The sequence below is a fragment of the Crocuta crocuta genome, unplaced genomic scaffold (assembly GCF_008692635.1).
Source record: "Crocuta crocuta isolate KB4526 unplaced genomic scaffold, BGI_CrCroc_1.0 scaffold417, whole genome shotgun sequence".
Classification (NCBI taxonomy): domain Eukaryota; kingdom Metazoa; phylum Chordata; class Mammalia; order Carnivora; family Hyaenidae; genus Crocuta; species Crocuta crocuta.
Genome location: NW_027536463.1, coordinates 1830645 through 1853956, shown reverse-complemented (window position 1 = coordinate 1853956; position 23312 = coordinate 1830645). Strand labels below are relative to the sequence as shown.

Genomic DNA, 23312 nt, shown 5'->3' with positions numbered 1-23312 from the left:
GAGATACATAGAAGAAAATGCAGTTATATGGTATTTTATACGTGTTTAATATTATAGTAACATCTCTGTTGCATATAGTATAGAAAACCATATTTCTGTTCTTTTTTTCCTTTTTTAGAGGTCTCCTGGTTGTGTTTCTTGGCTACACTTAATGAGCAAGAACTTTGGTTAGATATTTTTATTGTTTAAAAGAGCAGTGATCCAAGGTCCACATTTTACATAGAATCTTGAGGTATCAGCTTGTGTGTTTTCAACTGAAACCAGCTGAGCCAGCACAGACAGGGATTTTGAGGGGTCCACATAATTGAAAATCCCAGAGTTAGTACTTTAAAAAAATTTTTTTTGACAGAGAGAGAGAGGAAGTTGGGCAGAGAGATAGAGTGAGAGAGAATCCTGAGGAGGTTGCACAGAGCCTGACACAGGGCTCAGTCCCACTACTATGGGATCATGACCTGAGCCAAAACCAAGAGTTGGCACTCAAGGATTGAGCCACCCAGGTACCCCCAGTGTTAGCACTCTTTAGCTATAGTTGGATCAGACTTGCTGGCTCTTTCTCCTAAGTTTGTCTCTTCCATTTATTTGGGTATTGGCTTTAACCAAGATTGACTTTCCTTGAGTTTTTAAGAAGTACCCTCCCAGGAAGAATATGTGTTTCCTTTTTCTTCCACATAGAAGATGGGGGTGGGGGAGAGATAATAGTAGAAAGACTGATTCACACCATTGTTGAGCAAAGGAGGTTTTATGAGTCCTGAGGGAAAATGCGTGTTCTTCTAATGCTCCCTATTTAATCAAAGGAAAAATTTAAATAGAGTACTGGCATTCTTAGAGGCAATGTCTCTAGAATAAAAACCTTTATAAGTCAAAATATGGAGGCAGTTTTTGAATCTTTCCTTCTGTATTCAATATTGAAGGACAGTTCTAAATGCTAAGTCAGCCACGCATGGGTTCTAGATCACAACCCATTCCTCCCTATACAAAAGGCACTAAGGTTCTAGGGTGTGAAGTCCCTGAAGAAATGTTACTATCTTTCTTTCCTCTGGGAAATTCTCAGGAATAGTGAACTATCCTTAAATATTATGATATAATCAACTAAAATGGCTGCATTTGGTCAGTTTTATTCATTATGTTTCATCTTTAAAGATTGAAGCCAAGTCCCCCAAACACATCTTAATTTTATTTAATGGCTCTAAAAACAAAACAAAACACCCAAAAGACAGATGTTGCCTAGACTCATTTTTAATTGCATTTGCCTAGGGTTGGATGAAGATTGAAAGATTGATACATATGATGGTAGAATATTATGTCCTAAAGAGAAAAAGTTTTCCAAGTAATAAATTTGTACCAAATGACTTAAAAAGACAATCATACTGTAATTTTTTCCCTAACCCAGCTGACATGCCAGAGAAGCCAGAGGAAGTTGAGTAAATAGCACAGATGTAATTTAATATTCATTTTTTGAGTTTCATGATTTGAAGATTTTAAATATTTCCTATTGCCACAGGATAGTAATGGAAGGCTAATAGAATAAGTTGCAAACTATGGTGAAGTTTTGACTGGAATACTTTTTGGTAATATTTGGATACCTGTAATTGTACATTGAACTGACATTGGAGGCTGGATGCCTTTCAAAACAGAAATATCTGTTAAGTGGACAATGTGAGCATGTTCGTAAAAAGAGTGAAGGACCAAATGAATTCATGGTTTCTGTTGATTTACGGATAGCTGTGCTTTTGTAAATGCAATTGCAGTAAGAAATGTGAATGCAACTCCAAATTTACATATCCCAAATCATGTGCCCTTTTGGGAGAATACTACAAAGATAAAAATTAAATGGCAAATAGTCAAATAGAAATCAATCAGGACAGATACACATAGGGTAACCAAGGAAGAAAAGCAGGTGAAAGAGGGGAGTCTATACTGAGGCTTATTTTAAAAACAGTATTTTGGGACATGCCTCTCTCTTTACAACATAGGAGACATTTCAATGGTTTTTAATTTTGAGTTAAATCATGAAATGTTATGGTTTTCCACGCTTTTATGGACTTATTTCACCTCCTAATTTTGCTCACAGTAGCCTTCTTTTCTCCAACCTACTATGATGACCCAGTTTTCCCTGAGGAGTTATAGAAAATGAGAGGAAAAACAGGCCTAGCAACATTCCTGGATCATATCCAGAAAATGTTCTTTAGTCCTTGGAACGCCTAGAGGATGCTGTTCCAAGCCTTGTACATGTGGTTTGGGAAAACAATAATATTCTCAGCATTCACCCTGAACAGGAAAGCACTGTGCTCTTAACAAAAGGAGCATCACAGAGTCCACTGAAATGCACTCAGACAATATAAGCACTCCAATTCACATGCGTACTTTTACCCAGGAACAGGAGGCACTGCCGAGGAGATTACTTTGCTTACCTAAATAACACAACCGAGAGACCTTGGGTCCTAAAAGCCAAGGAAACAGTTGTGTCCCAGTAGTCTCTGAGGACAGGTGAACTAAGGAAGCAGAGCAACACTAGCAGGACTAGTAGAGTCAGGTAAGGGGGACATTCTGTACCAATTCAGACTCCATAACCTACGATTGATTCCTTTAATCACAACCTCAGAACAAAAGAGAAGCGTGACATTCAGGAATCTGAAAGGGATGGTCAGGATAAACAGGTTTGGAGTCCTTGGCTGCTTGCTGGTGAGCCAGTAGGATGACAGATACTTGTCCAGAGACGGTGCTGATGCTGCCTGAACCCACCTAAACCTACCTTACTACAGTTACCACAAGGTCAATTCCTTTATCAATTTCCTTGCCAGTGCCCTATATTGCAAAGCAAACTTTAATGCTGCTGCTAAAGTATCAAAGCCAAAATGAAGTTTAATAGGTAAGTCAAACTTCTTTATGATTCAAAATCGAAGTGTGGAGATGGCAGAGGGAAGGTTTTACTCTACCTGTGATATGTTATAATTTGTCTCCTGCGAGCAGGTACCCAGCAATCACAGAGACTCGTGGAGGGCAATTTCGGGGTTTTGACATTTTAGAATTAGGCTGAATTCATTTATCTGTCTCATGCAACATAGAGTGCTGGTATACCACTTTTTATTCTGTCTAGAGTCTAGTGTTTATGGCATCTGGAACATGCCCAAGAAATATGTAAAGAAGTGATTGAAATGATCTATAATATTTCCAGGTAAACACTTGCTTCTGGAAATTTTATCAGATATATATATACACATATATCCAATGTTTTTGTTGTTTGTGTTTCTTACAAACTATTTGTATGAGCCGTTAGTCGAACAGAAAAATACATTTAGAGTAAAATATTCCCTCTTGGAATCCTATCGATTCTTAAATATTTTAAGACTATATTTCAAGTTCTTCCAAGGAGTTCATTTGAGAAGTAACACTCTAAACCAAACTTGCTGTTCTCTTTGAAGACAGATAATTCAGGCTTGTGACTCTTCCATTAAGCCCACTAAGAACCATCCTGGGCAGTGATGGTCCACAGACTCTTCTATATTTCTTTAAAAGGCTGTGTCACTAGATACAAGGTTTATCCCACTTCAAACAAGCAGAAAAAGCAAGGTATCTGAAATATATTTTTACCTGTTTAGTGATCTTTTAAATAAATTATATATGTATATATATATATATATATATATATAAAACACCTTTCTTAGAAACCTTTTTTTCTGTCTTTAAAAAAACTAATTAGGTCAATGTGCTTCTATGTCATGGAAAGTGTGTGCACACGTGTGCACGCATGTGTACACACACGTATGTGTACAGGTGTGTGTACATAACTCTTGTAGGAATCTGATGTCCAAGTGTCGTGTATCTTTAAACTGAAGGTAACAGATTGTCAGATGGCATGGATGTCCATATATTTAAGTTTTTAATCATTTCTAGTATGATTAGCATGTCCCTATTAAATGGAATAAAATCACTTTGAGTCTAATTATCCATCTTTTTTCTTTTGTTCTGAAGACACTTGTCACACTCTTCAACTTTTTACTGGTGTTTAAACAGAGTAAAAAAAAAACCCTGATATTTTAGCATTTTAAAGCACATCCTTTTTTTTTTCTTACAAATAGTTTATTGTCAAAATGGTTTCCATATAACACCCAGTGCTCATCTCCACAAGTGCCCTCCTCCATGCCCATCTCCCCCCTACCCCCCACATCCATCAGTCCTCAGTTTGTTTCTCAGCATTCAAGAGTCTCTCATGGTTTGCCTCTCTCCCTCTCCCCCACCATTTCCCCCCTTCTTCTCCCCCTTGTTCCTCCGTCAAGTTCCTCCTAATCCTCCTAAACATGCAAACATATGATATTTGTCCTTCTCTGCCTGACTGATTTCACTCAGCATAAAACCTTCAAGGTCCATCCATGTTGCTACACATGGCCAGATTTCATTCTTTCTCATTGCCATGTAGTATTCCATGGTATAGATAAACCACATCTTCTTGATCCATTTGTCCATTGATGGATACTTAGGCTCTTTCAATGTTTTAGCTATTGTTGAGAGTGAGGCTATGAACATTGGGGTACATGTGCTCCTATGCATCAGCATTTCTGTACCCTTGGGTAAATTCCTAGCAGTGCTATTGCTGGGTCATAGGGGAGTTCTCTTGTTAGTTTCCTGAGGAACCTCCACACTGTTTTCCAGAGGGGCTGCACCAGTTTACATTCCCACCAACAGTGTAGGAGGGTGCCCGTTTCTCCACATGCTTGTCAACATTTAAAGGTCTCTGATTTGCTCCTTTTAGCCACTCTGACTGGCGTGAGGTGGTATCTCAGTGTAAACCACATCTTCTTGATCCATTTGTCCATTGATGGACACTTAGGCTCTTCCCATGTTTTAGCTATTGTTGAGAGTAAAGCACATCCTTTTGATCAAGTCAGGAGCTAAGGTGAATGCAAACTGATGTCCCTGATCCTTCTTGCACTTATTTTATTTATTTAATTTTTAAGACCTCACTTCAGGGACTATCTCTAGTAGGATTACATTTCTTAACAATAAAATTTGTTTTGGTGTGTTGGTTTTTGTTTTTGTTTTTTTTTTATTTCAACTGAATAGATTTTTTTTTAAACATATTTCTGTTCTGTGGAACTTCAAATTCATTGATTGCATTTTTTTCTCAACCTTTTTAAATTTGGCATTTGTTAACTAACTGCTTGTTTTCTTTATTGATTATTGTGCTTTTTTCCCTACTATTTCACCATGCCATGTTTTCAGGCCTCGTTATTATTTTACCTGAATATGTCTGGTTTCCCCCAAATAATATCCCACCTACTGTATGACAAATTACCCTACAACTATGCCGATCATACCATGTCCTTATGTTTCTTAGTATCATTTAAATGTTGACTTCCTCTCTTTCCCCTTGGAGAGTTGAGTCAGCTTTGTAACCTGTTCAAGTAAAGATTAGGTCTGTCAACATTTTTAGATGGCCTGTGAAATTTACATATTGATTTGGCCCTGCCCACATGAGCACTATCCACATACACAGAGGTGCTTGCTCGTAAATTTCTTTCACACACAGCTCCTACCATGGCTTCTATTAAACATATGGGTAAGTTTATTTTATAATTTTAATGCAGTATGTTTGCTTGTGTCCTGTGTTTCCATTTACTAGATTGCATGCTTTAAGTCTAAACTTTAATTACCCTGATATCCTACATTTTACCTTCAATAATATCCTTGAAAATCTCTTTTAAAGGCTATCTTAGAAGCCTCTATTTTAGTCTCTCAAGCTTTCACTGACATTACATTATACTGTTACCTCTTAATTATGGACATATATATTTATTTTTTATTCCTGCATGCGAAGTCCTTCCTCACCATAGAAAACAGGTAAAGCATGCCATTGGTTTCATACTTTCAGAAACAAGGTAGCAACTGAAAATGATAAATGTTTATCACACATAATTATGTGTGTGTACATGTGCATAAATATGTGCATATGTGTGTGCACATAAATATCTATGGTTAGTTATCTCCAAGGATTAAAGTGATAAAACAAATTTTACCTGTAGTTTGACAATAGTGACTAAGGTCTTGCGATAGTTTACACATCTTTAGAAGGATTTTATTTGGTTGCAGAATAATTCTGTTAGTTACTACTTACAGAATATGTTTGCTGTTCATTCTTTGTTATGATTAGATATCATTTTCCTTTCAATGTAACATCAGGCTATTTAAAATTGTTATTCAATTTGTACAAAGTGTTGAAAAAGTATGTAAAATTAGGTATTGATCAAGAACTTTTTATCTTTCAGAAAAGACTGTAGGCTTTTCATTTAGTCTATCTGGGTTTGAATCCTTGATTTGGCACATACTAGGTTTATGACCTCCTCTAGTTGTTGAAAGAGCCCAGTGGGTAGTATGACAGGTCAATAGATAACACAGGTGAAATAATTCAACAACTGACAGATAGTAAGCCTCCAGCATGTGTTAACTCCCTTAATATATCATCATCATAATTTGTAGGTCTTTGCTTATCCACACAGTCTACAATTGCAATGTGTATTATACCAAGATTCTTCTTTTCATTTCCTGAACTGAAAAAAAAAAAAAGAAAAAACAAAGAAATCACTTAAATAATTCCATCTTCTAACAGAAGCTGCATACAGATTTAAATTAGTAAACCTAACATCTGATGTGATCTATAGCTCAAGGGTGTGCGTGGACTCAGTATGATTATCCTCTTTGGCAAGAAAGGAAATCAGAAATACAATGAACTGTGTGTTACTGAGTTCACAAATCCTGTTACTATTAATACTGTGATCAGAACTCAGGCCGTGTGACCCCTCTTCTAGAACTCTTACAATTCATCTATCATCTGCTTCTCAAATATGTTTTGTCATTCAGTTTACTTTACTCTTCCTCTTTTACTTCGCAAGTGTTAAATTCCATGAATCAGCTTATCTAAAAATACTGTTACAAAGGATTTTCTAAACCATACAAATGCTAAAAGAAGGTTTATTATATTTAATACTTCTGAAGAGAGCCTTTAAAAGTATGACAAAATATTTAAATGGAAATTACTGTGAAAGTTAATGGCATAAAAGTTTTAAATTTTAGTAATAGAACAATACAAGGCAAATAAAGTTGAAAATAGTAAAAAAAATTATTGTCAAATATCAGAAGGCTGGCTGGCTCCTTACTAATTAGCAAGGAAAGGACAAATTCAAAGAAAAAACTGAACAAGGATATTATCACAAGTATTTTAAAATATAAATGGCTGATGTACTTAAGAAAACAGGTTAAACTTCATTCGATTGAATACTTACCAATAAAAAAGTACTTGTTAAAACCAGTGTGTATGTAGTCAGGCATTCTCACACACTGTTAGTACACACTAACAGTAGTTAGCAGTAGTGCTGCATGCTTACAGTGGAAAACTACACTTGGGGTGAGCACAGCATAACATAGATGTTGAGTCACCATGTCATACACCTGAAACTGACTTTGTGTTTCAGCTATACTCAAAAATTTTAAAAACTACATATGAATTTTTAGCAGTTTTTGTTAAGATCAAAGAACTGCAAATAAAAGCATGTCCATTAAATAGGAGATTGGTTATTTAAAAGAGCATACATCCTTTAGTATGGAATATTTTTCAATGATGGAAAGAGAGAGCATTAACTCTATCCAAAATACAAGCCTATCTCCAAGGCACATAAGAGTCAAGTTTCAGAACGTATGATTTGGTGTATGAAGGATCCCATATATGTAAGTATGTAGATTTGAAAATTTATAAAACTATAGAGGGTAGGGGAGACTGTACCTGAACTGGGGGCTGAAAGAAACTTCTCATTTTATGCCTTTTTATAATTTTCAGTATTTGTTATTTGTCCATATTAGTTTAACAAATTCCCTAAAATAAACATTTGCTTAATCACTAATCATCATCATACCAAGTATTTACTAAACACTCCACGTCAGGCTCTTTGCTAAATCCTTTGTATTCTCACTGTCAGTCTTTACAACAGATTAGATCCACTGTAACTAAGAGAGGTGTAGTAGTTAGCAACCTTAACACACTTTAGGAAGTGACGAATTCCAAAGTCACATTCTGCTTCATTGGCTTTCCGAGCAGATGCCCTTCATCCACATCAAACCACTGAATATTTGTGGTACGGACTGCCAGCAACCTCTGACTTCTGGCCATTCTCGCTCCTTTTAAGATATTATTATGGTTATGACAGTTGTGTGTGTCCATTTACTTCACTGGTTACCACTCTGGGGATTCAGCAGTGAGCCAACCAAATGTCCCCCTCCTCATGGAGCCAACATTCTAGCAGCTGCAAAAACAGGACCAAAAAAAATAGCCCAATAGATGGCTGATGGTGCTATGTAATCTGAAGAAAATAAAACAGAAGGGAGAAAAGAATGGAAGGGGCTTGAGTTTGAGTGTCTAGTAATCAGGCCCCTGTCAACTCCCCTTACTTAGTTTCTGTTATGATCTTCTTAGTTTTACTCTTTTTTTTTTTATTAAAAAAAATGAGTAGTCATTGAACTCCTAACCCCTACTCAATACAACCAGTGCCCAGTAACATTAGGATTTATTTGTCTGTCTGGCCCCAAATGCTATGTGGTCTCTCACAAAAGAAGGGTTCCCAAAGAACTGTGTGTAAGCTGACTTTATTATGTCGGAAGTTTTATCTTTCGTTATACTAGATGTATCGAGTGCTGTAGTGGATTTACATAAGGCAAGGGGTACTCTCCTATAAAATATATCTCTTCAAAACACTGTAGGTACATAATCTTTTTAAGACGAAAACCTCAACATTCTTTACTCTGAACTGGGTGCACCATTTTTCTGCCTTATTGTTCAAGATATCTATTTAGCTCAAAATCTAAATAAATGACTGCAGATTGTACTTAGCTGTGCTCTCTCTGGGTATTAGCACACAAGACTCGAAAAGCTCCTCAGGAACTTCTGTCTCTGGGATTGGACACAGCTTTTGGGAGTGTGTGACATTTCCCTCTCCAGAGACCGTCAGAGGGTTTGGATGGCATTAGGCTACTGATGAGGGATCCAAGTAAATGCAGTGTCTGTTTAAAGCATCTATCGTGCTTTTATTTCTTCTGAAATACCGTTCTCTAATAGTGTTCATGATTTCAACATAATTTAACGATCCTTTCGATGTTTAAAATATGCTCTTTAAAATAGGTACTATCTGGGGCGCCTGGGTGGCTTAGTCGGTTAAGCGTCCGACTTTCGCTCAGGTCATGACCTCGCGGTTCGTGGGTTCGAGCCCCGCGTCGGGCTCTGTGCTGACTGCCAGCTCAGAGCCTGGAGCCTGTTTCAGTCTGTGACTCCCTCTCTCTCTGACCCTCCCCTGCTCACGCTGTCTCTCTCTCTCTCATAGAAATAAATAAAACATTAAAAAAATTAAAAAAAAATAAATAAAATAGGTACTATCTGGGGCGCCTGGGTGGCTCAGTCGGTTGAGTGCCCGACTTCCGCTCAGGTTTTGATCTCATGGTTTATGGGTTCGAGCCCCACCTAGGGCTCTGTGCTGACAGCTAGTTCAGAGCCTGGAGCCTGTCTTTGGATTCTGTGTCTCCCTCTCTCGCTGACCCTCCCCTTCTCATGCTGTCTCCCTCTCTCAGAAATAAATTTTTTAAAAAATTAAAAAATTTAAAAAATAGGTACTATCTGAACTGTGTTGGTGAGCTATTTATCAATTTTCAGTTTTCATATGGGGGGTGGGAGAGTGAGTGTGTTAGAATTGAAGTTGAGAAGAAAATATATCAAAGCAGCTTCAATACAATAAAATAGATGTTCCTAATCAAGATATTCATTAAAATAGTTTTCTACTTTTTAGAAACTAATACCGCAAAGATGAGAGATCACAGCTTAAAGAAATCCTCTTTTCAAGATACCTGAAAGCTGCGTAGTTAATCTTTTTAAACGAAAAGCATAAATCACCTGGAGATTGTCCAAGGCCATTTCTACTTTATCCTAATTAAGCAGTCTAGAATTTGAAAAAAATCTCAATATACCTAAAGTATTAATATCTAAGTATTAATTTTTAAATAAATGTGTCCATAAAAATACCTTGAAAAAATAAAGTAATGCCTGAGATAAAAAGAGCACTTTGAATTCCTTTCCAGTCCTATTGCACTACTAACAAATGAAAAGATTCACCACCACTCTGAAGGGGCCAGTATGACCAATCCAATGATAAGAACTGGTTTAAATATGATCTAATGGACTAAATATATTTCTGCCTGTTATTGTTAGCTTGCTTTATTTCAAGGTTGACTTGGAGACATTTATTCTGCTGGCCTGTCTGATAGATGACAGTTTAAGTGTCTAAAGATTTTGATGTCTTACATGATTTTGAGAATTTCTCTTTAAGAATGGATTCTTAGTATCGAGGGTCTTTCCCTCACAAGGCTTTTTATTTTTATTAGGTTTTAAAATAATACCTTTCTTTTAAAGTAACTTAAGTATTTCCTGTTTTATTTAAAGGTCATGTTAGATGTAATCTGTTTAAATACTATTTAATAATTGTATCTTGGGTGAAGAAATTTAAGGGAAATTTAATTTTTTGTTTTCATAGGGAGATTTTGCTCTGCTCATAAAACTTCTGTAAAACTAACAGAAAATGATGAACAGTTAAGAATTTCCAGTTAAAACAATATGCTATTTCCTTTTTTAAAAGTCTGTTTGTCATCTTTGTTGATAGACAGTGTCTCCAATTGTTTTCAAAATGCTTAGTCTTTATGCAGGTCAAATTAATGCTGTATAAAAAAGTACATTTTAATTCAACATCATGAAGTTTTTGTAAGCTAAGTCATGACAAGGAAGTGATACTGCCAATTCTTCCCAATTTATGCTTTCCACCCCCAGACCCTGTTCGTCATCTGGAATAATGATTGTTCAGGAAAAAAAAAAATACATAGAGGCAGCTCAGCAAGTCAGTCCCTTTTGTTTCTCTGGCCTCTGACTTACTTGGATGGGAGAATGGCCAGAAAAAAAAAAAAAAAGTCTGCTGTGTATCTCAGATATAGGGAATGGGTCCTCACCAGACCATAAAAATAGATCAGTAAGAGCCATAACAGTAGTGTGATATGTGTGTGGGTTTTCTCTCTCTCTCTCTCTCTCTCTTTTTTTTTTTTTACTAATTCCTCTGGCAACAAATTACACACTGGGATGTGATGTGTCCTTTTTTTTTTAAAGCATATTTAAACTCACACACTTTATGTAATGAGGATTTTAGTGTAGGATTTTTCTGCAGAATACCATTTGGTCCTACTAAGAGTCGTCTGTTCAAATGTTTGAGCATTTGATTGAAAAATCCTCCATAGCCTTTTTAAAGGTAAGTCATAAGCTTTTTTTTTTTTAACAAAAAAGATTTCTATGTCCCAAATGATAGATAAGTCTACTATATAAACTCTTTTAAGAAGTTGTAGAAGAGTAACAACAAAAATCTTGTAACTATTTTATTCAAAGTCATTAGGCTTTATTTAAAAATTGGGTTTGTGTTGTTTTCCAAGTAGCCAATTTTTCTACATTTTATGTTTAAAAAATATTAAAACCTTGTCCAATGGTCAATGACATTTTATTTATTGGTGTTTAAAATATTATGCCTGTCTATAAACCTTTATTTGTTAATATTTATAATGATTTTAAATCCAATTTGATATTATAAAACTTTTATTGTACACATAGGCTAGTTATACCTGGTTTTTAAATTAGGAATAACATTTACCATAAAATTAATATAATGCGTTAGTTATAAATGACTTGCCACTCATGTCAGTATGCTTTCTAGTTCTCAATTAACTACATATTATTTTACAGTCATTAGTGTGTTTAATTTTTTATCTGAATTGCATTTTTCGTGAACCTGACTTTGTCAATATGGTTAAACATAGTATGTATTTTGGATATGTTCTTGTTAAGTATTTTTTTTTCCTAATGAAAAAGATACTGTATCACTACTGGGAATGGTAAGTTATGTTGCAAATAATGATTCTAGGTTTAATTAGTGTAAATTATATAAAATTTGGTGAGAAAATAAAAACAAACCAAAACTACTACTTCTGGCTATTTAGGAAGCTTATTACAAATATAAGCAAATTATTTCCTTGAATGATGATACCAAGTTTAAATAAAGGATAAATCATTTTAGAAAAATTAAAAGTTTCAAATTAATTACAGTAAGTTAATTCATATATAACTGTAAGTGGCATAAATTCCCTGGAGTAAATCTTACACAGTCTCTAGGACACCAAGAAACATAGTGAAAGATGTTTTAAAAATGTGTGCATGTATTTTTTAGTCCTCTTCATTGTGGTTTTAAGTTAGTACTGTCTTTTGAATCTAAGATAAACGTCGCTTTCAATATTGGCTCACAAAATAACCCAAAAGAAATTTTTAAAAAGTTTTGTTATGCAGAGTCCAGTGGTCCATTGGATTTTATGAGAGAAAAATATGTAGAAAATTTTTATTTACCAGAAGCATGATTAAACCAAAACAATGAACCAAATACACAACCATCAGCAAACAGGTTAGCCTGGGAAGAATACCAATTACAATTGGAGAGTAAATGGACAGAATGTACTGAAAATTTTGGAATTTCTAATTGTCTCTCTTATTTTTTATGAAAATGTTTGGGCATGTTTACTCCAACACATTTGAATCTTGGGGACTTTTTGTTTCTGAAGGAATTCTGTAACTATATTTTGATTTAATTGTAAGCTGTTTTAGTTCACTGGCCCAAGTTATGGCTAAAAGTTGCAAATAGCATCTTGTCAGCTAGCAGCTGCCTCTCCATTTGGGTGATATTCTAAGTTCCTACATATAAAAATAATAATTTCATCAGATTCTATTGTAATCTAACTGTTTTGCAAATAATCTTTCCTACTTGTATACACTATATGTATTCATTAGATTTCTAAAAAAATATCTGGCCAATATGAAATAACACTATATGCTTTAACAGTAAGGTTGTTCAAAATAATACTTCATGATAAAATGTCAAAATAATATTTCTTATGATAAGAATTTTTATACAAATCTCATTTATTTTTATTTGGCATTAACAACCTTATTTGATGAGTGATATAGCCATTTTAGGCCACAGAGAAACTACCCTATTAAGACCCAAATCGAAGCTAAATCACTTGATTTCAAATTCCAGGGTCTGAACCATTATAAATTACATGGTATCTTATTGTTTATAGTATAATTTGTGGTGGGAAAAAAATAACAATCCTGTCTGAGGTTCGGTGATCAAGAAGAACTCTAGACAATCCCATTTAAACCAACACAATTCTAAGAGACTCATTTCAAATCTATAGTAATCCCTGTAATCAGGTACTCCAAAAAGTAAGCTTGTTTATAGAAGGATCTTTAGTATGATATATGAAATCCAATATACCTACTGTTTTAATTTAAGACTACCACCAAGGTTTAAATTATAATATTTGAAAAGTATAATTTGGTGATGTGTCTTATTGTTTCATATTATAGATGTTTATAAAATCTTTTTCTATCAGGTATTTTTAGCTCCACCTATTCTAATAGGATAAAAAAGGACTATGGTAACTTTTCAATAAGAAAAGATATTGGTGAACTTCTCATCTAGTTATTTTTTTTTTTAATAGTTTATTGTCAAATTAGTTTCCACATAACACTCGGTGCTCATCCCCACAAGTGTCCTCCTCCATGCCCATTCCCCCCTCCCCCCACATCCATCAGTCCTCAGTTTTTGTCAGCATTCAAGAGTCTCTCATGGTTTGCCTCTCTCCCTTTCCCCCACCATTTCCGCCCTTCTTCTCCCCCTTGTTCCTCCGTCAAGTTCCTCCTAATCCTCCTATACGTGCAAACATATGATATTTGTCCTTCTCTGCCTGACTTATTTCGCTCAGCATAACATGGATGGACCTTGAGGGTGTCATCTAGTTATTTAAGAGTCTTCTGCAGAGCCCTTGAGTTCTGTGAGGATGACTCAGAACCCAAGTGAAGTGTGACACGAAGGGGAAAGGGCCACAGTTCTTGCCCCCTTTTACCAGAGGTTTTCTGTTTATATATTGGAATTGCATATAAAGAATTCTACCCCTAAACACAAGTTTATAAAATACTGATCTAATGGCCTTCTGTTTCCACATGATGAAATGTAACCAGATTTAAATTATTGATTTACACTCATTATAAATAGCTGGGATTTGAATCTGAATCTTACTCATGTCCAGGAAATCATGGCTTTGTAAACACACCTAGATAGACTGTAGGGTCAGAATATGAAAAGGCATTTAACTAAAATGTGAAATAAAAGGTGAAAGCTAACTTTCATCTTTTATACACAACTCGTTAAATTAATCCCTCCCCCCCCCCATACTCCAAAAATGGGTTCTGTGGGGAGGTACTTATTTATTAGGTGAAGAAGTCTGTGTAGCAAAAGAGCAGTGCAATGTGTGTGTGGTTGAAAACAGAAGTGTGTGGTCTGGTTTTCATTTCTAAGGAAATGTGGAAGGAAAGTTTATGGATAGAATAAGAAATCTAAATTACCCACTCATGAGGAAGAAAATAACATCCTGGTCCTGGCATTTATTTATGGTACAAATACTCTCGTACTCTGAAGCTTTTCAAGTTTTGCAGTTTACATCCCTGGAAATTTTACCTCTGGGTCATGCCTTTTCTGGGTGGAGTTTCCCAAGGAATACAGCTTTATCTACACATGGGAAGAATTACAGATTCTCTAGGAATTTTCTCTGATTTTTCTGATCTATTTATTGGAAAAGTTTCTTATAGCTCAGTCTCTCAGTTTCTACCACCAGATTTCCAACTTGGTGGAAAAGCATAATGCTCATAAATTCATTCTGGAAACACTCCACTGATTTGACCACAATAAAATAAAGAAAAAATGTACTCTTTTTCCTTCTTTCAAAGATAACCCAAGGGAATAAGCTGCACTCACAAATTCTACAAAAGGAATAGGACTTATAATCTATAAACTGATAGGATACAGCTGACCTCCCTCTAGACTCCAGAAAGGTATGTGATAAGTGATATTTTAAAATATGACTTTTTCTTTTCTTTTCTTTATACAAGTCTCAACAATTGCTTTTATCTTTTCTGTACCTGTGATGATGCTTTGCTTTCTAAATTTATGTACTTGAAGCAAGAAGTAAATTATTGCAGATCTCAATGTCTTGTCTATTCTTATGAAGGAGAAATAATAATAAATAATAAAATGCAATCCAAAATTAGCAAGTGAAATAAATTTCCATTTTAATATATAAGGAACTTGTTATTAAGAAAACCAAGTGTTCAAGACACAAATTTACAAGCCTTAGCTACATTTGAGAGAAGATTGGGGAGAAACTACACGTTTATTTTTTGCTGAAGATAAACATGGCTGGAAAAACTGGTGAATAGAATGTGCTGTAACCTGAACTTTCCTCTTATGTACTAAGTGTGTGTCTTACATAATGTGTTTGGCCCTCCTTTGCCTCAGATGAATGAAACTAAATTTAATAATAAGCATAAAGCTAAAGGAAGAGCTTAATAACAATACTTAATTACTCATGGTGTCAAGGCACTGAAGGATAATAAGTGAATGCAAGTAATGTCAAATATCTTGCATGTTATTAGGGGAAAAAGTTGGAAACTTCCAACAAAGTAACAAAAATGAGTCAGTCAGTTGAAAATTTGAAAAAAGTACATAAACTCACAGTCTCTCTCAAAAGTGTTAGCACATGTGTGAAGTAATGTTATATTAATGCTTAATAGCTTTGCTTACATATCATCTAGACCCGTGTTATCCCAGTAACTATCTAACAATGTGATTCAACAGAATAAATTACTTGATACTTCTTTTTTTCTGATGAGCTTGACTCAACGGTACAGTGAATGTACCGTCTCACTTCAGTTTTAATTTTAACATACACAGAGCCTATGTAGGACCCAGGCATGCCCATTACTTAATACATCTGGGGCTCAGGGTGCTTTAAAGTCATAGTCCTGAGTTTCCAGGATTATAAAGGGAGGCATTGGACAACATGTGCTGCTGCTAGGTCCTTCAGCGGACATTCTTGGGACTCTTTGCCCCTTGCAGCAACTCTCGTCTGTAGTACACAGGCTATTTGAATAAAGGAGAGTAATTCTAGAAAAAGTCCAGTTCACAACTAGATTACGGCACCTAATCTGGAAAAGAGCAGATATGAGCACAAAACTTTTTAGCAACAACAGAGTTGTAATTTTTAAATCATTTTAATGTTCCAGATGTCAGAGTTGCAAATGACATTAATAGGAGTAAAGATTTTTAGTGACATTTATATAGAAAATAAAATAATTTTCCAAAAGGGATAATTCAATATTTGAGTTGTTTCTTTTATGTTTTTATTTATTTTGCGAGAGAGAAAAAGAGGAAGAGCATGAGTGGGGGAGGGGCAGACAGAGAGTAAGAGAGAATCCCTAGCAGGCTTCTAGCTGTCACTGCAGGGCCCAGGATGGGTTTCCACCTCACAGACCATGAGATCATGACTTGAGACGTATAACCAACTGAGCCATCTAGGAGCCCCTTCACTTGGTTTTTAAAAAATAGAATCATGAGGGGCTCCTGGCTGGTTCAGTTAAGGGGCTGACTTTGGTTCAGGTCATGATCTCGTGGGAGTTTGAGCCCTGCATTGGGCTCTGTACTGACAGCTCAGAACCTGAGCCCTGCTTCAGATTCTGTGTCTCTCTGCCCCTCCCCCACTCATATTCTCATCCTCTCTATCTCTCAAAAATAAACATTTAAAAACATTAAAAAATAGATTCATGATATCATATAAAGAAAACTGTAATTTGACTCTGGGGATTTCCTTTCCCAATTTTTAACTGTCTTTGCAAAGCCATAGGTTTCTACAGAGATTCTCCTAGAGCTTCCTCAAAGAAAGGAGTGTGTCAGGTGGGAAAGGGGAGACCAAGTTGGGAATCAAGGTCACAGGGCTGCCACCACTGTTGTACTCCATAGTCACTCTGTCCGTTGGTCTCCCATGTAAGGATCTGAAGAACCAGTTCAGGCACTTAAGTTAAAAATGGCTGATCTCATCCTAGTGTCTTATTTTACACGTGAGGAAATTGAAGTCCTGAGAGATTAAGTAATTTGCCCATTGTCATCTGGCAAGGGAGTGGCACATCAGTTTTTGATTTAATCTCTGCTAGTCCACTGGTCTCAACTACACTAGGTTCGATCCCTGTCTTGATTGCTACTTCAGGTTTAACTTGGAAATGACAGGTACAGAATGCTGTATGAAATGAGTGGTCAGTAAGATACTACCTAATAGGCTCCCTTGAATATGAGTATTTGTCCGTAGTATACAGACCACCCAGATGGGGAGCATGTTATATGATTTCAGAGGTAAGGGAAAGCTTTCTTCATGCTCCACCCCCAAACAATATCAGACAAATGCCACTTACTTAGTGAGATATGGAAGTCCATAGGAAAATCACATCACTTGTTTAGGCTTATAGACTGTCCTTTTACATTGAAAAAAACAAACACTCCACAATAGCTAAAACATGGAAAGAGCCTAAGTGTCCATCAACAGATGAATGGATCAAGGAGATGTGGTTTATCTATACCATGGAATACTACATGGCAATGAGAAACAATGAAATCTGGCCATGTGTAGCAACACGGATGGACCTTGAGGGTGTTATGCTGAGCGAAATAAGTCAGGCAGAGAAGGACAAATATCATATGTTTGCACGTATAGGAGGATTAGGAGGAACTTGACGGAGGAACAAGGGGGAGAAGAAGGGCGGAAATGGTGGGGGAAAGGGAGAGAGGCAAACCATGAGAGACTCTTGAATGCTGACAAAAACTGAGGACTGATGGATGTGGGGGGGAGGGGGGGATGGGCATGGAGGAGGGCACTTTGGGGATGAGCACTGAGTGTTATGTGGAAACTAATTTGACAATAAACTATTTGTAAAAAAAAAAAACAACAAAAAAACAAAAAAAACAAACAAACATGTGATCCAAATACTACTCACACTTCTTAGCTAGCAGAACCTCAGTGTGAATGGGTTCAGTTCATCCTCCCTTATAGTGGGAGTATCCTAGGTATAAGGCATGAGTAAAGGGAGGTCACAAAGATGAGAAAAGGTAAAGATAAATGAAATTGCCATCGGAAAACTCTGTAACATTTACCTTTCACAATTTTGAGGAAAAGTCTAATTTTCCTTATTTTCTTAGCTATGCAAGCAATATTCCTGAAAAACTAAATAGTTTCTCCAGTGGAAAATAAGTACTAATAATACTAGAGTGGCACCTGTGTGGCAGCAAAGCTGTGGAGGGAAAATCTGAGGCCATAACAAATATAATTTTTGTTATTACATTTATAGTGTTGACAATAATAATGGGCATGTGACTTTTTTTTTTTAATCTATAATCTCCATTCTGTTGGCATTTATGTTTTCTGTGGCCTTGGGCACTGAAGTAAGCTCCAAAACACGTTTTGACTGTTTATCAATGTCAGGTCAGCCCCATTTAAAAAATTACTGTTACAACCAAAGTATAAATGTGTTCTAAAATACCAGAAGTAGTAAATTCTTACTAACTTTGTTACAATAGAATCCACTCATTTCATAAATCATTTTCTTTCAATCTTTATGAAATAACCATAGAGTATATATAAAGATACCAAAAATAAGACTGAATAGGGGAAATACACACTGGCACACATTAGCTGATTTTAACAGATTTGGTGTGAATCAAATACCCATGATGACAAAACAAACAATAGTGCAGCTACATATGTAAAAACAAACAAGCAAAAAAACCTCTGAGGTTAGGAGCAGAGAAACGTCTATCGTTAAACATCCTTTATCATTATGTATGTTCTTTAAACTCTTCCCACATTTAGCGTATTCAAAAGTCTCATTAATTATTAACAATTATTAACAATGAAATTTAAAGTAAAGTACATTCTTTAAATTTTTAAATTTAAAATATTCTTTAAAATTTTCAGTTTTTAACACTGTAAAAAAATCAGGTATGAGCTCAGTATTCATCAAAGGAGATTTTCCTTTAATAGTGATTATAATTTTGGTGTTATTAGACAATATTCTAGTGTTAATTTACTGACAATGTATTTTTCCAATGTAACCATGTTTTTTTTTTTTTTTATGTTTTGTTTTAACAGATAGCTTACAAATGATTAGAAGAATTAATTCTTTCTGAGACTCCTCGGATCATTTCCTATAAAATCCGTATCTTGCTGTATACTTGTGGATAAGGTATAGTAAAGGCAATGCCTCTTACCATACTTGCTGAGCATTGGACAGAGAAGACATTGGTTAGGGTACCTTCTGTTTGCAGGGAAACTCCAGGCAGGATGTGGGTCACTGTGTGTGTGTGGAGAAGTCAGGTAAAGAGCAAAGATGCAGTAAGTATCCTGGGCTGCAGGTAGGTAGATGAGAGAGAAAGTACAGTAAACAAGTTCTCCTTAGGTAAGATTTCAGTATCATTCATCCACAGGAATAAAATTTCAAAAGAGAGGAATTTTAAAGAAACCTATATGACAGAGTTTTTTAAATTTCTTCCTGACAAATAGTGACAAGCAAGAAAGGGGAGGATCTAATCCAGAAAGTCAGTTTCATAAAACAAAATGTATTTGTTTATTTATAACCTGAGAAATGCTTGTGCAATTAAGTTTTCTTTGTACTTTGATCTTCTCGTACTGATACTTAAGCTTCTGTTTTACGACCTCTTTCTAATGCCAGGACCAGACCTCTGGAAACCACCTAATCAGACCTGGGAGTTTGAAAGAAGCATTCTGAACCTTAATTTTCCCCCTAATTAAGAAAATGGGCTGTGATCGTAACTGTGGGCTCATCGCTGGTGCTGTCATTGGTGCAGTGTTGGCCGTGTTCGGAGGTATTCTGATGCCAGTCGGAGACCTGCTTATTGAGAGAACCATCAAAAAGGTACAAGTAGTCTGAAGGATATTTCTTGTCATTCTGATTCAGTTGGCTTTAGGTTACTGTTTTGCTCTGATACCTGTTTTGTATTTCATGGTAACTGGCAACATTGTATCTTTAATACAAAGGTGATTATGAGCCATTGCAACTTCACACAATAGAGGAATGTTAAAAATATAATGTACTTTTAGCATGAATGCATCACTATCTTAAGTGATATACCCAATTCTCATATAAGCTGTTTAGAATTGTACAGGTTAGTAGAAATAATTGCTTTTCATTGTGTCTAAAGACTATATTAATAAGCTTTTGAATGAGAAATATGTATGTGTATTTTGTGTATTATATATAAATTTAAAAATTGATTGTGTTTAATAATGAAGCAGGAATCTTTGGTAAAACTGGTATAATTTTTTTTATTTAGTAAACTGTTCCTTTTTATAATATATGTAATAACATAATATTGTTTTATAAACATTTCCTGTTTATACCGATTCTGTAAAAATACTTCCAGAAATGTTATGTAGGACATGTGTCAGCATATATGCAATGAGTTGGCTGTAGTTTTAACAAAAACTAGAGTGATTCAATAGCCAGGCTTTGCAAAATAAACTAGAATTCATCTCCTCTCCTCCTTCTTTTTATTGCACTTCACAATCACCGACTTGAACTGAGAGAAAGTGGGAAAACTAGAATAAGAAGCAGATCTACTGAAGTCCTAAACCAATGAGTAGCAAACTCATTTGGCTTCAGGGGTTTGGAGACAGGGTTTAAAAAAGGAAAAAAAGAGAAAAGAAAAAAGAAAAGAAAAGAAAAGGAAAAGAAAAGAAAAGAGTGAAGCTTCTAAGAACATTCCAAAAACAAGATAACATAAGGGATAACTGTGAACTTTGAGAATGTGTATGTACCCTGCCCTAGGGCATGTATGCTCAGGTTTTTTACACATAATCCTGGCCAAATAACATATCTGAGTGCCGGCCTCAGCTCTCAGCCTGCTTGGATGTCAGTGCCTCTGCTGAGTTTTTAGGTACAGTGCACAAGAACAGGCAGAATCAAATCATCAAATGGGCTACACCTACCAATTTCTGTTGGCATTTCTGTTACTGCCCAAACCTTTACCTCTCTCATCCACTCACACATGTTTGACATCTTGATCTTGCTATGAATATAAATACCATTTATTTCACTGAAGCATTGACTTAATTGACAAATTCATAATAATTAATTTTACATCTAGTTATTCAGGAAAAGAAGTTACCATTTTCCAATATTTCTTTATTTGGCTGAAAATGATAACATTTTTAAACTTAAAAGAAATTGTCTTGCTATAGCTGTTGTGTTAGCATTGAAGATAAGAGAATAGGACGTTACTGAGGTAACGGCTTCTGTATATATAAAGGTGCTATATTTGCTCAGTAATGACATATGCATTTTTATCTTTTCTATTGCTAATGGATTGCAAATCTTCAACTCCATGGATTTAACTTAAAAAAAAAAAAAATACTGTAGAGGTGCCTGGGTGGCCCAGTTGGTAAAGTGTCTGTCTTTGGCTCAGGTCATGATCTCATAGTTCATGAGTTTGAGCGCCACATCAGGCTCTCTGCTGTCAGCACAGAGACTGCTTTGAATCCTCTGTTCCCCCTCTCTCTTCCCCTCCCCAGCCCTATTTGCTTAGCGTTTGACAGAGATAGCATGGGTCCACATACCTTCAGTTTGCAGAACTTCCAGGCAGAATGTAGGTGGCTGTGCTTGGGTGGAGATGCCAGATAAAGGGTGAAGATGCATTTATATATATGTATATGTGTGTGTGTATAACACATATGTATGTATATACGTTTGTGTGTGTGTGTGTGTGTGTGTGTGTATAAATTGAATGCCATCCCTTCCCTTGGAATTTCCAGTTTTCTTGCTATTATTCATGATAGAGTTCAACAGAGACAGGCAGATGCTGATGAGGTGGGGCTAATGTAACCATGTGAGATGGAATTCCATTGCACAGCACTCTTCCTACTCTATAACTTCTGCTTTCCTTCTGGACCTTCTGTAGAGAACAGAATCAGTATCTGTCCTAAAACTTGGGCTGTAATTTATCTTTTGGAAAAGTCTTCAGAATGGAAATTCCTGATAATCTCCCACTACACGGCATTTTAGACTATTTTTCCCAACACACAATTGATGTTCAGTAGCTCAATATTGATCATTTATCTTTTCTTCTTCATTCAACAGGATTAGTACAGATAGCTTTTCTGTTCGATCATGTGCAAAGTGCTAACATCAACTTTAACGCTCTATTTATCTCTAAGTTCAAAATAGTTGATCATGAGGAAATAACAGTTTTGAGATGTCAAAAAGTTTACTTTTATATAGCGACAGAGAGTAAAATAATTTTTTTTTACCTCAACAAGTATAAAATTTAACAGGGAGAAAAGTATAGTATACCAAAATATAAAGGGTAATAATACTTCAAGATGTCCAGTTGAGTTACTGAGAGAGATAGATACCTTAGGAGAATAGAAGACAGAGGTTTTGTGAGTATTTTGATGTGAACATCAGTGTGTATTTCAAAGGTCAGTACTCAGATTGATTTGATCATTGCTCTAGAGGATACAGATAAAACTAAACAGTTGATTTGCTGTCTAGAGAGCTTGAGCTCAAGACAAAAAAAAAAAAAAAAAGAGATTACCATAGGTTTTATGTATAATTCAGAGGTAAAAACCAAAAAAATGATTTTATGAATGAAGAAATAAAAACAATAAAGTGTAATTAATTTGGAGGTTAATGTGAGGCCAGTGCTCAAGGAAAGAGAAAATAAAATCCTCTATGATAGATGAAAATTCAGGAAATAATGATTAAAACATGGTCACTAATGTTCTTGAAAATATATATTCAGTAGGGTAGGGTAAAAAAGAGACGGATGCAACAAAGAAAGAGAGTGCTTTCTCTTCTTGTTTTTGGAAAAAGGGTTATCTGTGCGATCTTTCACAAGACAAAAGGGGATAGTATGGAAGTATGGATCTAGACCCTAAAAGGAGGAAGGGCACAAAACTGAGATTTAAGGAAGAATGAGTTTCCAAAAATGTTAAATGATAGTTTGTATTGCATGCCTGCAACATATCTATAGCCTAAAACCAATCATCAGAATCCCTCCAATGGTCAGGATCTGTGATACATTAAAGAGTAAGCCTGGTTTTGCTTTCAGTTTCCATATAGCCATGTTGATCTTAACAACTTCAGTCCTATAAAGTCCTATAAAGATGCTAGGACTTTTTCTTTCTTAATGCAGGGTATTTGTTTCTAGAGTGTTCTAACATAGGCCTGGAATATTTATCTGTTTAAAATACAGTAGGAGTCAAATCTCTGAACTATATGTGAACCCAAAGAGCCAGGGGCT

General features: G+C 35.6%; 1 protein-coding gene across 13 annotated transcripts in view; it reads left to right on the top strand.

Annotated features, from left to right (window-relative positions):
• Positions 1–23312, top strand: part of CD36 (CD36 molecule (CD36 blood group)) — a 182960-nt gene that overhangs the window by 128328 nt on the left and 31320 nt on the right. For 7 of the 13 annotated variants that reach the window (XM_077748499.1, XM_077748501.1, XM_077748503.1 and 4 more), the window contains 3 exons: positions 14900–15004; positions 19144–19237; positions 19724–19927. In XM_077748499.1, the coding sequence (XP_077604625.1) occupies positions 19808–19927 (120 nt within the window). In that variant the 5' untranslated portion in view covers positions 14900–15004; positions 19144–19237; positions 19724–19807. Of the gene's footprint in view, positions 1–10969; positions 11322–14899; positions 15005–19143; positions 19238–19723; positions 19928–23312 lie in introns of those variants that run through there. The other 6 variants (XM_077748508.1, XM_077748510.1, XM_077748512.1 and 3 more) reach the window with 3 other exon arrangements.